The 16,555-nt window shown below is 40.0% G+C and overlaps 1 protein-coding gene across 1 annotated transcript in view; it reads right to left on the bottom strand.

Annotated features, from left to right (window-relative positions):
• adam10a (ADAM metallopeptidase domain 10a) overlaps positions 1–14,804 on the bottom strand; it is a 28,646-nt gene extending 13,842 nt beyond the window's left edge. Inside the window, exons 1-2 of the mRNA XM_080458691.1 lie at positions 14,553–14,804; positions 9,926–10,076 (exon numbers count right to left, since the gene is read on the bottom strand). Of these exons, the coding sequence (XP_080314817.1) occupies positions 9,926–10,076; positions 14,553–14,604 (203 nt within the window). The 5' untranslated portion in view covers positions 14,605–14,804. The remainder of the gene's footprint in view (positions 1–9,925; positions 10,077–14,552) is intronic.
• Positions 14,805–16,555: the final 1,751 nt, after the last annotated feature.

Below are 16,555 nucleotides of genomic sequence, written 5' to 3'. Positions count from 1 at the left end.
CCCCTCAGACCTCGTAAACCTCACTCCCACACACCAGACCAAGCAAAGAGCCACATACTGTAGTACCATCAATCAGTACTACTCAACAGGCAGGAGTAGTCAGAGGGGGAAAAAAATGAATCTTTTGGGAGAGTTTCAGGACACCAGGAGTGAGTGATTGGAAAAGTAACTAGATTTAACAGGGAGAAAAACTGAAAACAAGACAAGAGAGGCAGGGAGGGCATAATGTGGTCAGGAGAATGTTGTAAATGGAGACCTGTCTGGGAAAATGTTCTGCAGTTGGATTGCGGATAATGTTTTGAGGGTCACACACAGTGCAGGATTTCCCTTCTCAGGATGACGGTTTGACCCAAGCCAGAACTCAGTTTTTCCTGATCTCATGTCCAACCTCTTTATGCCCCAACTAGGGTTTCATATTCATCAGTATCAAAGTTATTGATCATTAACAACAAAGCAGCTCAATAAATGAATCTGCATTACTGTAGTTTACCTATAAACCAGTGGTTTCATTTTACATTGAACGAAGCCAAATCTGTGACCAAATTCATAAAGATGAAATGGTGGCTCTTACACTCAGGAGGAGGGAAAGAGAAAGAGAAATAAAACAAAAATATGAACAAAAAAGGAGAACATTAAAAATGTGGAACAAAGATTACAATACGGTATTCAGATAGAAGGCAGCACTGTGACACAGCCGATCTGACAGGACATTTAACGTAAAGAGCAACTAGTCCAGTTAGTGGATGCCCCCACTTTTGTAATGGCACCTACAACTATCATATTATTCTATTATTTTTGCCCCATTCAAAACTCAGTCCTGCCAGTTTGAAAACAAGAGCACACCAGTCACTGCCAAGTAGATTTAGTTCGTTACACATTACAGTGCTCCAACTGGTTATTTCAGTTGAAGGCAGTAGAGTGGAGAAATCCATGACACTTTGCTCCTTCGTAAATATTATCTGACAGCTGCAAATTCCGTAGTTACTGCATGAAAGTTTAATTTGTTTCACCACATCTTAGTGATGTGGTTAGCATTCTAGCTCCACAATGAGAGCATCTCTGGTTCGACTGAGACCGTTCTGGGTAGTTTGAATTTTCTGCCTGTATGGACCTGTGTCTTCTCCAAGTACTCCGGTTTAATCCCACAGTCCACAGATATGAGTATTGCATGAATTGATGACTCTACATTTTTTAATTTAATTCCACAATTTTGTAAGGTACTTAGACCAATGATTGTCAAAGAGAGATGTCTTTAGGCGTATTGAGTAATATCTGAAAAGCCCATTTAAATTTGTGTCTATTGGTTTTCAAGAGATATTATTCTGTAATATAACCAAATTTTCTACCTACATTATACATCTGTACATAATGATTTTCTAAGTGGCAACGATGGCAAAAACCCATAAAGGATAGACCCCTGTGATGTAAATACTGAAAGACTGATAATCCATCTGAGCCCTGACTTGCTTCTACATACGTAGTTACTCTGCCAATATTACCAAATCATTTGACTTCCTCTTAATGCAGCTGAATGAATTTGCCAGTTTAGCACTACTTACTCCTATATTCAGTCTCACGAAGCAACCGCTGGCTGTTAAATGCAAAACAGTAAACTGTCTTTTCTCAATCCATAATGTGGCAGATTAAAAACTTGCAGACATATGTGGAGCCAATGAGACATGGAAGGAAGAGGACAACACTCAAGTCGATGCTACTGGTCGCGCAGAAGCAGCTGACGGATAAATTATTTACACAATTCCCAAATGCTGAACATACTGACTCAAGCATCTGACCGTCACACACCTTCAGTTCAGCTCAGTCCAGAAATGCATTGCCCTCGAGCACTGCTGAGGAGTTCCCACAAAGGAAACTTGTCGATATGGTAAACATTCCAAATATATTTTATTGAAAATATCCAGCAGTTTAATTATAATGTGAATCATTTATGAAAACCACTTTATGCTTACATGACTTGCACAAAGTCAGAACTCATTACATGCAAGAAGAAAGACATTACATAACTGTTAAGGCCCCTGCATACTCCCTTTTGAACCCATAAGAACAAGAAGAAAATTCGGCAGTGACGTCAGCCAGCAGCAGAAAAAAAAAGCTTTATCGGCAGGACTGTTCATACTCCGTTAAGAAGCTGCCGAACTCGCAGGCCACGCCCCCTCGCAGCAGGCACAAGTCTGTGAAGCGGCGTTTAAACTTTTCAACAGCACAGTTTATTTCTGGCCTCCAGTGCTTTCAGAAATACATTTCTCTGAACTTTTTCAGTTATAAAAAAGTTTTTGTCCGAGCGCGATGTTAGTCCAGTTTTAACTACAGGAGCTGACAGCTGTTCGTGATGCGTTCAGGTGCATCACGTCAGCCTACACTCCGACATTTTAACGAGCTGCGGCGCTCGTACAGTCGCGCTGTTACAAGCTAAATATGATTAAAATATTATCGATAGTCATGAGCGAACTAGAACACGCATGCGCAGCACACGGCAGTGCCGAAGTTTCGGCAGTGCGGCTCCTACATATTTCGGCCAGGGCGGTTGGCACAGCCGAAACTAATTTGTTCGGCCAGAAGGAGCTGGCCGAAGGAAATGACGTCATTTTGTTCGACAGGACCCCGCACTGCCGAACTTTCGTCTTGTTCTTATGGCGTATGAAGAGGCCTTTAGCTTCAACAGGATCTGCACTGAACATGTTTTTTTTGGGGTGACGTGGAACAGAAAATATTAGATCACCTAACGTTCATACTCTCCTGGGATTTTATCACCAAGGAAGACGAAGAGAAATTGAATATCAACAGAGGCACCAAAGACATGACCCGATACATTAACAGCAGCAATAAATTTATAAAATGGTGATAAAAAAAAATAAAAAATTGATACCGAAGAGAATGCCTATCCACATAAAAACTACAGACAGACGGTGCCATGCAAATATTGACTGGTAAATAGTTCCTCATCATTAAGTTAATAATGGAGCTATGATCAGCTTAACTGGCAAAAATCTTTCTGCATTTCAGATATGGATAAAAGGGATCCAAAAATATTTCCTGAGAGGCTGACGCACTTCTTGAAGAGATGCTAACGGATATGGTGGCAACCATATCAAATGCAGAATTCAAATCTTTAAGTACGACAGCATTGAGTTAGAGATCATTTACAATTTTCGAGAAAGAATGTTTCAGTGCCATGACCTGATATTTAGCACAAATAGGGTTGTGCCCTACACTTTATACATATACATAATATACAAAACCTTGCTTCTTCTCTCTACGCTGTTGTTGAAACGGCAACAACAAAGTAATTTTTTTTTATTTTGACTATCTTTGAAAGTTTTCAGATTGAATACAACAGACAAATTAGGCAGCTTTAGACCAAAAAAATCAGAGAGATGGTAAACACTGAAATTTCTGTCTGTAAGGGACTTCCAGCCATATTCTTAACAAGCATATAGTTACCAGTAAAAATAAAACTTCAAACTTTGTCAGGGAAGTAAATGTGAATTGTGTACACCAGGAAATGTGTAATTGTAAAAGTCCAGGCTACGTTTTTGTTGTTGCACTACTCTCTGTGAACAAGTGTTCCACAGACAGCCTGTTCCCGGCCTTGCTCCGTCACCTGATCCACCACATACTGTATATTCATGAGAGTGAGCAGACACAAGAAAGGGTCTCTTACAATAAACCTCTACAGTGCCCAAAAGTCCTGCATTGGGTTCTTACTGAAGAGGTTTGTCATTATTTGCTCTTAGATCTAAAGCTTAATGATTTGAGTGAAACACTAGCTTTATGGTCATTGGCTTTAAAACTATTAACTAAATTAGAAAACTATAATGTGATTAATGTTCAAGATCATGAACAACTGGACATCAGCTTTAAAACAGCTGACTTCAATGTGTGGGTGTTACACTGTTAAAACGGTTCCAAGACCGGAGGTTATATCGGAGTACAGCAGAACTGGATCAATATTACAGAGCAAAACCTTGCCTGCACTGGCTTCTACTTATATTATTGTACCTTCAAAATAATTTGTTGCAACAGTCAGGTTACATCACAGCCAGATGGCCTATTATGCTACTAGATACAGAGCAAATCTTACTCATTGCCTTGGCTTTCTCTTCCTCGTAAAAGGTGTCAGAACTCTTCATAAATCCCCTGTTGTAAACTCCTTTCATGCTCAGTGAACTTGGCTTCAATACCCTAATTGAAAACGGCTCCTCTCGGAGAAAGACCATCATTTTTGCTGTAACATTATCTAAAGCGCCCACGAGAGGTTAAAAGCAGACACACGGTGTATGTCACATACATCAAATGAATTTCAACATTTGCTTTTGTACAGTGTGAAGAAGCAGCTTTGAAATCCAGACATGCACTTCCTAACGTCACAGCAGCAACCTAACCTCTCTCAATTTCTATAGCAGGTACACAAGTGTCACCTCAAACAAATAGACACATTGCAATATTGGCAGCAAGGGCTCAGAACAAACAGATCAAATAAAAGAACGGCAGCCAGATATTTCACTGATGTGGAAATGGTCTTCTTTTGAAAAGGCTGATCGTCGACAGACCACAGTAGCCTCTACAAGGTTTGCAGGACTTTGGTATAAACTAAAAGAGGAAGCAAGACAAACCTGTTCCAGCGCCTGACACAAAAGCGCACAGTGAAATGAGAGTAGTGTGGGTCCCATCAAGATTCAGAAGCGAGCTCCTGCCCCAGTTCTCAAAGCAGTGCAACAAGAAGGAGCCTTACTTTGCAGGACTAGTAGATAATAAACACCATTGACATTTTATGGTGAAGACATCAGACCAAACAATCCTCTCCAAAGTACTTGAGGGGACTGCACTGGATTTTTACTTTTCAAATGTTATCGTATAGCTGCTTCTATTGTTTCTGTCTATATATGAACATTATAGAAAATGACTCTTGTCTTCTTAATTTACGTGTTTTATTTAACACAGATGAAGTCACACCTACTTGCATTATAATTATGTACAGTTGGATTTATTTTTTTTTAAAGAGCTGCTTAAGGAAAAAATAAATTGTTGAAATCAAAAACGGAGATTTGTTTTAACATAATGCCAAATATAGTGGTATGGTGCAACGCTAGATGAGCACCAATAGGAAACAGCACAAAAGTAGATTGGAGTTCTGTTGGAAAGAGCCTCTCTAATCTATAACAGACAGCTTTGATGAAGAGGGATGGAAAACAGTGGTGCCAAGGTAAAGGCAGGTCCACTCCAAACAAGACTTAGAAATACAAAAAAGAAATGCAGAAACATTTAGCTGATTTGAGACAGAGACAAACAGCGGGCGCAGACATTTCCTATTTGTAAGAAAAGTCCAAAGCTGCAACATAAGATCTACTTTAAAGTGGAAGAGCAAGTACGGTCGTACAAAGAGAACTTCACTTAGTGGAGAAAATCATATTCATGAGTGGAATTTGGCTGCAGAGATGAAAACATCTGAATAATTTGAACTTGAATATTTAAGGTGGGTACTATTACCTCATTGTTTATGTGTCCCCTGCTTTAAGGCACCTGACTGTAATGAACGGCTCCTTGTCAGATTTGATCTGTGATGTGAATTCACAAAGTCAGTTCACATTTAAAGGAAAATACATTCAGTCTCGCAAAGATGTGGCATACATGTATTATATATTCAAAAATATTCATTAGAACAAAAAAATAACATTTTCAATGTTCGTGCATGTTTACTAAACTGACATACTTCATTTATGAGTGTTTTCTTTATTGTTCTGCATGGCAATCATTTCATTTGCAAATATTTTATTCATGCACTTTCTGCTGAACTTGGACTTAATGAGAATTCATCCTAAATTATATAACATACAAAAAAATAAATTAAAAATCACTTCTGTACTTGCAAAGGCCATCATCTGAAAAAAGCTTGTAATACTGTGGTGTGTTTTGAATTTAGAGTATCAAATAGCCACAATTCTGGAACTGATGTTATTCAAAAAAAAGAAAATGTCCCAAATGCAAGGTCTTAATAACACAGAGGGAGGCGTGTGAATATTTGGCTAAACGATTAAAGGTCCACTGCACCGTTAGTCAGCACCAGTCTGTGTGTGATGGGGTTTTTTTCCCCCATGTTCAAGGCACTGGTTAACTGTCTTGCAGCCTGCTGCCGTTCATCAGGGCTACAGATTGGACAGACAGCACTCATCCTCCCTACGGCAGGGATGAGAAGATGACACAGCTCATCATGACAATGACCTAACTAGATCTGCTTCCACTTTGCTGTTAACAAAGTTAACGCTTCAGGAAAATGAATGGAATATGTTTAGCCTGGAAATACGTGGTGCTGGGACTCAAAATTACCTCCAGAGTAACGTCTCCTACTTTAACAGCATTTAGAATACAATGCAAAAACCCTGAACTATATACAAAATATATACCGTTTGACGCCGATTTCAAATTTTTTAAGCACTTTTTTTTTTTGTGTTTGGTAGAAGAAACCACCCCACGTTTCCAGAGTTCATCACACATCAATATTTCAACACAAAGAAACAACAAGTCTTCAAATCCACAAGGGAGTACCTCTGAAAAACATTTTAACTTTTATGCTGTACTTTTTAGTGACATTGCTTTTCTCCATTATGTCGGTATACCCAGTTCAATAACACTAACTACACATTTCATATTAGTGGAGGTCTGAGATCAACAGGAAACCCAAGTCATAAAATACATTACACGCCCATTTAACAGCAATAAGGCACTGAATAAACCTTTCCACATCACATGTAGATACATTACTCCTTGATTATTGATGCAAAGAATATCCATAACCCTATGGTGCTTATATTGCAAGAAAACCGAGGAAACGGAGCAAAGCACACGCTTGAAGGTTGAATGATCAATATTATTGTCAAAACAAGTTGTCAGGAAAACAAACAAATAAAAATAAAAACTCATATTATTGTTCAATATCTAACCATCTTCCTTACCAGGGGTATAATATCCAATGTAAAAGGCCAATGTTATGCAAATTTTACTATAATGGTTTTCGATCTGTAATATAGAAGTAAAAGAAGAAGAAGAAGAAGAAGAACCGTACTTTGTTAATCTCCTTAGGGAAATATATGTCCCCATAGCCTGTGTATGAGACCTCAGACATGAAGAAAGTCTCATCTCCAGCTTAAACAGATGATTCAGAGATATTTCCCATCATGACGTTGACTGGGGAATAAACCCCTCCCTCTGGTAGTGAACACTCCCTTTGATTCTCCCACAGGTAGACGAGCTCTGACCTCTAAAAAGTATGAGCAGGCTCTTTTTTTCTCTCCTAGCAAACACTACTGAAAGCAGACATGGAGTAGGCGTGGACAGACACAGCTCATTAGCAGTTAAAGGTACAGACACGGAAACAGACGGTTCTCAGTAGAGCTCACGAGAGGAACTTTCAGACTTGCTGAAATTCAGAACCAAGACTGGATTTAGGGGCAATATACTGTACTTTTGAATACAATGTTGTTGGACCACTGACACCAATGTAAAATTGTGGAAAAAACATATAATATGGGACCTTTACAGGGGCCACATCGAGACTGAGCCAAATAATTACAATAATACCATAACAAAAAGAATAACTCTACATATTTTGTTTCAATTTAGAGAAAAGAGGAACAAATGTATGAAATGTCTACTCTGTGGGCATTCAAAAATACAGCAAATGGTTTGTGGTTTGTGCTGCATTTGTGCAGCAAAGAGCTGAAATCCTGTCTGCCAAAGTGTTTTTCTCAAGACTGATGCTTGCTGAAGTATAACACTAAAGTAAAGTCAAGTCCTTTATTCGTCACAGACAACAATTACACATAGTATAGTGTGCAGTATATAGCTTTAAATACATGTTCTGCACCGAAACAACCGTTTTTATAGGAGGGAAGGATAAAAAATTTTTTTAGAAGACACAAGAATGAAAATAGCCCAATATATGACAACATTGATAATAATAACAAAAATTAAGGTTCACAAAAGATAAATAGATAAATATAAATAAACCAGTGTCAAATAGTGCAATTAAACAGTTTATACAAGGCAATTTGCCGGGTCTATTTTCCTCAGTTCAGCATGAGGGAAGAAGCTCCCTCAGGCTGGTTGGCACAGGTTTTCAAGACAAGGCTTGTTATACCGTCAGGTACCGCAGCTTTCCTGGTGTTCACGCATTGAAACATCAGCCTCACTTCATGCTCCGTCACGGTACGTGACTCCTCCTCTCTGCCGGGCAGGATGCGCCTCTCGACTGGGAGCGTCAAAGCATGCATAAAAGTTGTAAATTCGTCGGCAAGATAGATCAGAACTCACCGTAAGCATCGGTGTTGCTTTATAGTCCGTCACTGTCTTTAGCCCCTGCCTTAGTCCCCTGGTGTCCCTCTGCTGCAGCCGTGACACCAGCTTCTCCCCGTACCTCTGCTTGGCCTCCCTCACGGCTCTGCAGAGGCTGTATGTGGCGGCCCGGTAAGGTCCCATTTCTCCTGTGGCAAGTCCTGTGTTGTAGGACTTCAGTGCGTCGCGGATGCCTTTATTCATTCACGGCTTCTAATTGGGAAACTCCCTGTTTTTTTGCAGATAGTGTCCTCCGTTGGCTTTCCCGATAGATCCCACAACTGCTTCTGTAAACACACTGACATCACTGTCAGAGCTGCATCAGAACAAATCCCAGTCCGTTATTTCCCAGGCATCCTGCAGGGCGGCCTCTGATTGGTCAGTCTAACACGGCACCTCCCATATCACCAGAGAGAATTGCTTCAGTCGCTGTTTGTACCTGGGCAAGAGGAGGATGGAGGTATGGTCAGACTGGCCAGATGGTGGCTGGATGTTTCTTGCATAGCCATCTCTCAAGGGAGAATAACCGTGATCCAAAGTTCTATCTCCTCTGGTGTGGAAGGTGATGTGCTAGTGAAGTGCCGGCATCACTTTCCTCAGGTTGGCACTGTTAAAATCTCTAGTCATGATGAGGGCTGCTTCCCAGTGGTTAGCCTGGTAGCCGGTGATAGCATCGTGCAGCGTCCATGTCCTCTTGCGTGTGAATGCCGACAAAGCAGACGACGATGGAGTTGAATTCACAGGGGAGATAGATAGGCCGGCATTTAATGGTTAAGAGTTCCAGGTTGGGCGAGCCGGACTTGGAGAGATAAACAACATCTCTGCGCCAGTTGTTATTGGTCATGAGACACATACCCCCGCCTCTGGACTTTCCCGACTCAGCTGTTCTGTCCATATGGTATACTGTGATGAACTCCGCTGGTCCAGGATTATGGGGGTCGCCATGTCTCTGTGAGGCAGATGATACTTTATCCTGGTGTGAGCTTGTCCAGCCTGTTGTCTAGAGACTGGACATTAGCAGGCAGGATGCTGGGCCGTGGTGGTTGGTGTGTGCATTGCTTCAGCTTGTTCCTGATGCCAGCTTCCCCGCCCCCTTTCTTTTATCAAAATACACCGGTGTACAAATTTTTATGAAGAGCTGCTCAATAGTTTTTGATACATCTTGTTAACAGACAGACAGAAAAACACACAAATAAGCGTGGATGATTTTATAACCTCCTTGGCGGAGGTAATAAAAAGTTAAATAATTATAAAAAAAGTTGTAAAGGTGCTGGGACAGGTACGGCAGCGTCCGACTTCACTGGCTGTCAGCATGTCTGTTTTTATGAATTTCCCCTTAAAGTATGGCTTTGATGCTAATTCTACTTTGGCAGCAATAAGCTAACTTTCACTGCTGCATCACTGATCTTTTAGCTCAGGGCTCAATGGGAGGGTTTGAGGTAAGAGCTCCATTAAATCTAAGATGTACAGGGTCACAACAAAACTGCAAAAAGTTAGACACAAATAAATCCTGAGCCTGGGGATAATATAAAACACAAAAAGCAGTAAATAAGTGAGGGGTATGTGTGGATGAACTGACCTTCCATGGGCATGAAAGTCCAGCTGCACCGTCCTGCCTTGAGGGGAGAGTGCCCTCCTCGCTCTCTGGTGACTGCTGTGCAGAGCTTCTGTGTCATACGATAAACCTTCATAATGACGAATATATTTGTTCAAAGGGTTTTCGAACTGGCCTGCAAGACAAACACAATGCACAGGCAACAATTTGCATTTACATTGTACAATAATTTCAAGATTACTAGAATTGTTTGACACATTTCTGAGCAACACACATTTTTCACATAGTTTCAAAGTTTCTGTGGTGAAGCACTATGTAACATAGCATTACATACTCATCATTTTGATATTGTATTATTATTATTAATTAAAAGATAGCTTTAGCACAAGCTGTCATTTATTACACATGCTTAACAAGCTCAATCAGCTTATCTCCATGACCCCAGAGAGATAATCCTGCCAGCTTTAATACTAAACATTTTCTTTGTTCTTTTCACAAAGAAAGAGCTCCGTTTAAAGCACAAGGGAGGAGCACATGATGCACATCAGGTGACTGAGTTACCCCTCAGTGGTTCTGTATATCATAGTGGGACTGTTTAACAGCAAATACACTATGCAAAAGAGCGCTGGATGTTACAAATCAATCTGAAGTTTTTGAGGTTGTACAAAGTACAAACTTTGCAGTGCTGGAATATACAATACATTTTCAAAAGTTGAAAAACGCAGCTCAGTTTACAGAGCTAAGCTTTTGTAATGGAGGATTTTGACACATTTCTAAAAGACTCCCACAGGCAAAAAGGGATAATGTAACTGCTCCACCTTTCTTGTATTTTCACTTTGCACTACACTATTCATTATTGTGGAAGCTTCCACACGGTGGGAGTCACAACTCCCCAAATAGGGAGAGGCCGTACCAGGCCAGCAGCAACTTGTTCATGAATGCACTTTGAAAAATATTCCAACAATCAAGATCTTCAGCTCTTCATCAACACCGACAGTAATGGCAGCGAGGTAAACTGAACCAATGGCCATGCAGCCTGAAGAAGTACAAGATGGATTTAGGAGTAAGAGAAGAACCAAGGCTGTAATTAATCAGAGAGTAGATTGATTTTGTACAAAACTAAACAGCCCAAGCTGAAATGGACCAGACCAGCCTTCCTTGGAGGACATGACAATACCAATAATATGTAATAATATGACAAGTTAAAGCTGCTTTGCCAACAGACGTGGACTAGTGTAATAAGTTGCGGGAAAATGTGACATATGGGCATGGCCATAGTATCTACTGTCTGATTAATTACAGCCTTGGTTCTTCTCTTACTCACTACTTTTTTTCCATCTACAAAGGCAACTGTTTTTGGTTAGTAAGGGTTTTACAGAAACCTAATTTTATGAGACACAATCAAATTTTGTATAAGCTCATGCTTGCATACCAACAGGCAGGGCAGCTACTCAATACCTGTTCATTAGAAGGGAACTCAACAGGTTTCTTATCAGAACAAAAATAAAACGAGAACATAAACATGCTGTCCTAAGGAGACAAAATTACATTTAATGACTTTAATCCAATTTGAATAAAACAGTTTCATTACCTCTGTTACAGATCATTTCCCATATTTTGCTTGTTATTTTTCTGACTCTCTGCTTTCAAACAAGAAGGGAAATGCCTTAAGTCTTTTAAAGGGGGGGATTTCTGTACCAGTACGTTCACATTCCGATAATGAAAGAAACACAGCAGTCACTTTGAAGGGCCGCCGCTGCAGCCCTGGACCAACACTATCGCCATAAGAAACCCTATTAACATTGTTTTTTATAGTACTCACAATCTGATCTCGTATATTTAGACATCATCACTTGTATGAATATGAGCAAAGAGAAGAAGCCTCAGTGAGAAATCAAACATAAGTGACCGTGATTGTGAAAATGTATCCTAAATATATCATAAATCATGCACATCAGTCTGAGTCCATGATTAATTCAAAACTTGAATCGTAGTTACATGTATGAAGTAGTTCTAAAATTGAATTTCTTATAAAATTACAGTTTTTTTTATTGACTGGAGTACAATGCCATAAAATGGATCATATATTTGATTAATCCTACTAGTAATCCTATTGAAACAATTGTGATTACATTTATCCCCCTCATGAGTAACTGTAACATAAACATATACAATGAATCATGACATTCATTTTCATTTGAAGCTTGACAATAGCTCAAGCTCAAGGAGCAGGAACTCTTAGACAGCAACAAAAGCAGGATATAAAGTAACAGGCAACCAGATTCACTCTAAAAGCTGCATCATCATAATTCCAGCACAGTCCGTTTCAGCCTCAAGTGCCCTGGTGAAGTGCATAGCTTGACAGAGAGAAAACCGCTGACAGGACCCGAGGAGGTAGTAACAGCATGGATCACAACTGATTCCAGCCTCACATCGCCTCACATCAAGCATGCTGGGTCATAGCTATAACCCAACACATCAGATACCTCACAGCTCCGGGCAACTGCTCTGCTTCTCCCAAACACTACCTATCATACTACAAGAAATGACAGGGAGAGTATTGGCTAAGACCCTCAGGCCTCAAGACCGACAAATATTGTGTATAACAAAATTTTATGCTGCATTACCCAACAAAAGCATCTGCAGAGTCTACACTGTAAACAGGCCAAGTCACAGCAGCTATGTCAAACCTGAGATAAGCTACTTTATCTAGAAAACTGACTTCCCCATAAATTCCTGAACGTGGTCAGCAAGGAAAAACTACATGCTGTCATGCAGAAGCCACACCACTAACCACAAGGACACCCTTCATTGTTGATCTGTATTGGTTTTGCCATTTTGGTCATTGTGATGCAACACATGAAGCAGGCAAACAGCCAGCAGTTTCCTGTGTATGTGTCTACACAGGAAGTGTTCATGGAGTGAGAATTATGCAAACTAAATGAAGAAACATGGGCCTAATGTCAAAACAATATAGCTCCCACTCAAGTTCACAAAACACAGAAACTAAATGCAAACAACTGAATAATTATCAAGAGAACAACCGTTTTCAGATAATAATTTTTTGTTGAATTTGTTTAGCATGTGATCAAACTGTCTTTATGGAGACAATTTCTAGTTTCATTTTGAAGCACAATAAATAGATTAAGAAAAGAATCTGATATAATTTGAAAATACAATGGTGGAATACCACGATATACAGCAAGTATGTAAGGATGCTGATAATTATCTTTTTTCTTAGCAATTGATAATATAGAGAACAGACCATCTATGCATAAGTGTTTAGCTGTTGTTTTACTTTCTTTTGTTAGGCTGGTGTCAAAAAGTGAAATGATTAAAACAAAAACCTATATTGACTAAGGCCACCCTGTTTGATTCCCAACCTTTGTTGTGAAAGCCATACCTTAGACTTTGAACAAACTATTGACAGTAACACAACCCCAAGATGAGTCATTCAAATTAAATTTCGATCTCAAACACACTAGGAGCATTCTCCTGGTGAATACAGTGAACCTGCGAGGCCAGACTCATTCTGAGACCCACATCTGAGAGCCTTATGATTGTTAAAGTGATTTGTAGTTTATTGAGGCCATGAAGCCAATCTTTCCCAGTAATGAAGCACCAATCCTGAGCGCTCATCTGGTAACATATAGTAACACTAAGAAGTTTGTGTTAATTAGTATGTGAGTATTGATCACATTTAAATAAAACTGAGAACTACTAGATTTGTGAAAATCCTAAAGAAGAATATAAAAATAAAAATAAAAACTGATCTGTAGGACAGAAACTATGTTTAGAGCCTCACTGGCGGTTTGCATTTTTACTCTTACACAATAGTCTGCTGCTCGTTCCCCAAAGAAACCATGACTCAAACAAGCCGAGAATGTCTTCTACTTCGAAAACATGAATGGAGACGCACTAAGACAGATCTATACTGTGGAGAAAAGCTTCACGAGATTAACATTTCAAACCAAATACCGCGTAAATTCATATAAAGAATGGCTTAACTTCCAGCTCGAGCAAAGCAGAATTTAATGCAGGAAGCCATTGTTAAGCTCCATAGCATGGAGGGCGAATGTGTTGCTGTTGTAAATACTGAAGCTCACAGTGGGGGTCATTACGGGTGACTGGTGGGGAAATTGCCTGAGTTTAGCTTCGCTTCGGGCAGATGTAATAGCTGTCAGACGCGGCGGAGCATATCAAATAACCACACAAGTATCTGGCTCCGCACACATTCGGCATGCGGAACGAAACTAGGTGTTAATATAGTTTGAAATGAGACGAAAGACAGGAATTATTCCATGTATTTGCGAGACATTTAGATATTTATACACGTTCGGTGACGATAGCGTTGGAACGTTTAGTTTCTTTTCACTCGCAACTGTCAGAAAACAGAAGCTTTTTTTTTTCTTCTTCTTTTTTTTTTAAACTACTCTGGGACTTAACTCGTATCAGTAATAAATGAAGGAGATATCGAGCCACACCGGGCAGGAAAACCTCACTGAGGTCTGAACGCAGGTTAACTGCAACAAACACTGACAGTTACCAGTAACATTAGCCAGCTAGCTCGTGGACGACTGCATGATCCGATTAGCGCGAGCTCCGCTGACGATCACCGAGCACTTTCCCTGCCGGTCAGTGACAAACTTACCTGTGAGGTCCCGTAGGCAGCAAAACAAGAGAAGCAGTTTCACAAATATCATATCGAAATCCCCCTGTCGTCCCAGTCCACCGGAGAAGCGAGCCAGCGACACCGCTCACTGCTTGTTGTTTGGTTGTCTTTCACTTAAAGCGGTAGTCGCCTTTCCTCGTTGAAGCTAACTCCCATCACAAACACCGCCGGCAGCTCCTCTGACTATCTCCACACACACACACACACACACACACACACACACACACACACCGACAGACAGGCAGGCCCTCCTCCCTTCCGCTATGAGACACACCCTTCGCCCCTCCGGCACTGTAGCCAGAGGTCGACGTACTGAAAGCAGACACACAGTCAGGTCACCTGCAGACCCGGACAAGGAAGTATTGTGTTGTCAGTGTTTAATCTCGCAGCAGAAAAACGCGCAGTGACGTTTGTGTTTACAACCATCACACACAACTTTCTGGATGCTCCTTGGGTGCTCCGAATGAAATAAATATGTGCGTGGGTATGAAAACAAATATTAGATGACACACTCTATCGAGAGAGAAAAAGTTATTATTATACACATTTTGTGTGTGTGGGGGGGGGGGGGGGAATAATTATTGCGACTTTAGCAGTTTCGCCCTTCTTTTTCAGCATTTTTAAAATAATTTTGACATTTTTAAGCAGGATTGCAAGGTTTTTCCTTTTCCATTTTTAAGCTTTGTTTCATTATAAAAATTCTAGTAGTTGTTTTACTTTTTGTAAGCTGTTTTTGCATTTTTCTTCTTCATTTCTTGTGGTTTTAGCTAGCTTTCCCATCTTAGTAAATGTGCCTTTTTTCAAAGCCCTTTTTGGCCAAGAGATAAAAGTCATTTCAACAATGACACTGGTGTGTGAATACTTTAAAAACGAGGTACGGTGTTGTTGTTTTTTTTACATGTAATTTTGTGAAATATTCAGGGAGCCACTGCAGAGAAGTTGAAGAGACACAGGTTGCAGACCCCTTTGCTATTTGATGCTTAAAAAAGGGAGTTGGATATGATGCTGATTATATTCTATTGAGTTATTATTATTACCTGTGGCAAAGCATGGTAAGTTATAATGTAAACCTATTGCAGAATGAAATAATCACAATAAAAGCATGTTGCACTTTCCTCTATTGCAATCCTTTGGTGTTGTCACCTTGACATTATGAACTCTCAGCCGAAGAAAGCGCTTGCACTGCCTGAATTGAGAGTTGGAGGCTTCTGTTTTGTTTGCTCGGGTGATTCCTGCCACCTAGTGACTCTTAAACGTCACTGCATACGTTTTATCCCACCTGTCAAATAAATAGTGTACCTTTTCTCGGAGAGAGAAAAAAGCTTTAACGCGGCAGTTCAAAATCTAGAGACATTCAGTCATTTGTGAATCATAATTAATGTATTTTTTAAAAAAAGAATCCTAAACAACGTGGAATGTTCATAAGAACATATTACTTATACAGCTGGCTACGAACTGATATTATTTTACGTAAATACAGAACAATCGAAATGTTTTTATTTTACATCAAAGAGGGGGTTACACGGCGTAATTGAAACCAAATACAAGAAAAATGTTACATAACTACATTAAGTGCTCACTAGAGAAGCATGCTGTGTGGATATTATAAAGACCCTTCATTTACTTTTCTCGCCATAGAAATTTTCCAATAAAACCACTACTTCAGTAGTATATTTTCTTGATTATAAAGCGTATTTATCAATACCAAAGTGTTGCAGCCCACTGACTGACGGCTTGTTATCACGAGCGGTGCTGACGGATCGAGAGTTTCCAACTACGCGAGATCATTCCGGCCTCACAAATGCGCGTTCACGTTTACGCAACACGGCCACGGCAGGTTTCTTCTCATTTTACATTCAGGGATCCTCGTAAAACGAACACATCAAACATTGAATCGATTTAGAGATGCAACCAGCTGCACACATCGACAAAATGTAAACTATCTTTTATTGCTATGTAATAAAGGATTGTAAATATTGGTG

The sequence above is a fragment of the Lipophrys pholis genome (genome assembly GCF_963383615.2).
Source record: "Lipophrys pholis genome assembly, chromosome: 2".
NCBI classification, from domain to species: domain Eukaryota; kingdom Metazoa; phylum Chordata; class Actinopteri; order Blenniiformes; family Blenniidae; genus Lipophrys; species Lipophrys pholis.
Note: the sequence above shows the minus strand (reverse complement) of the source record. Positions and strands in the feature narration are given on the sequence as shown.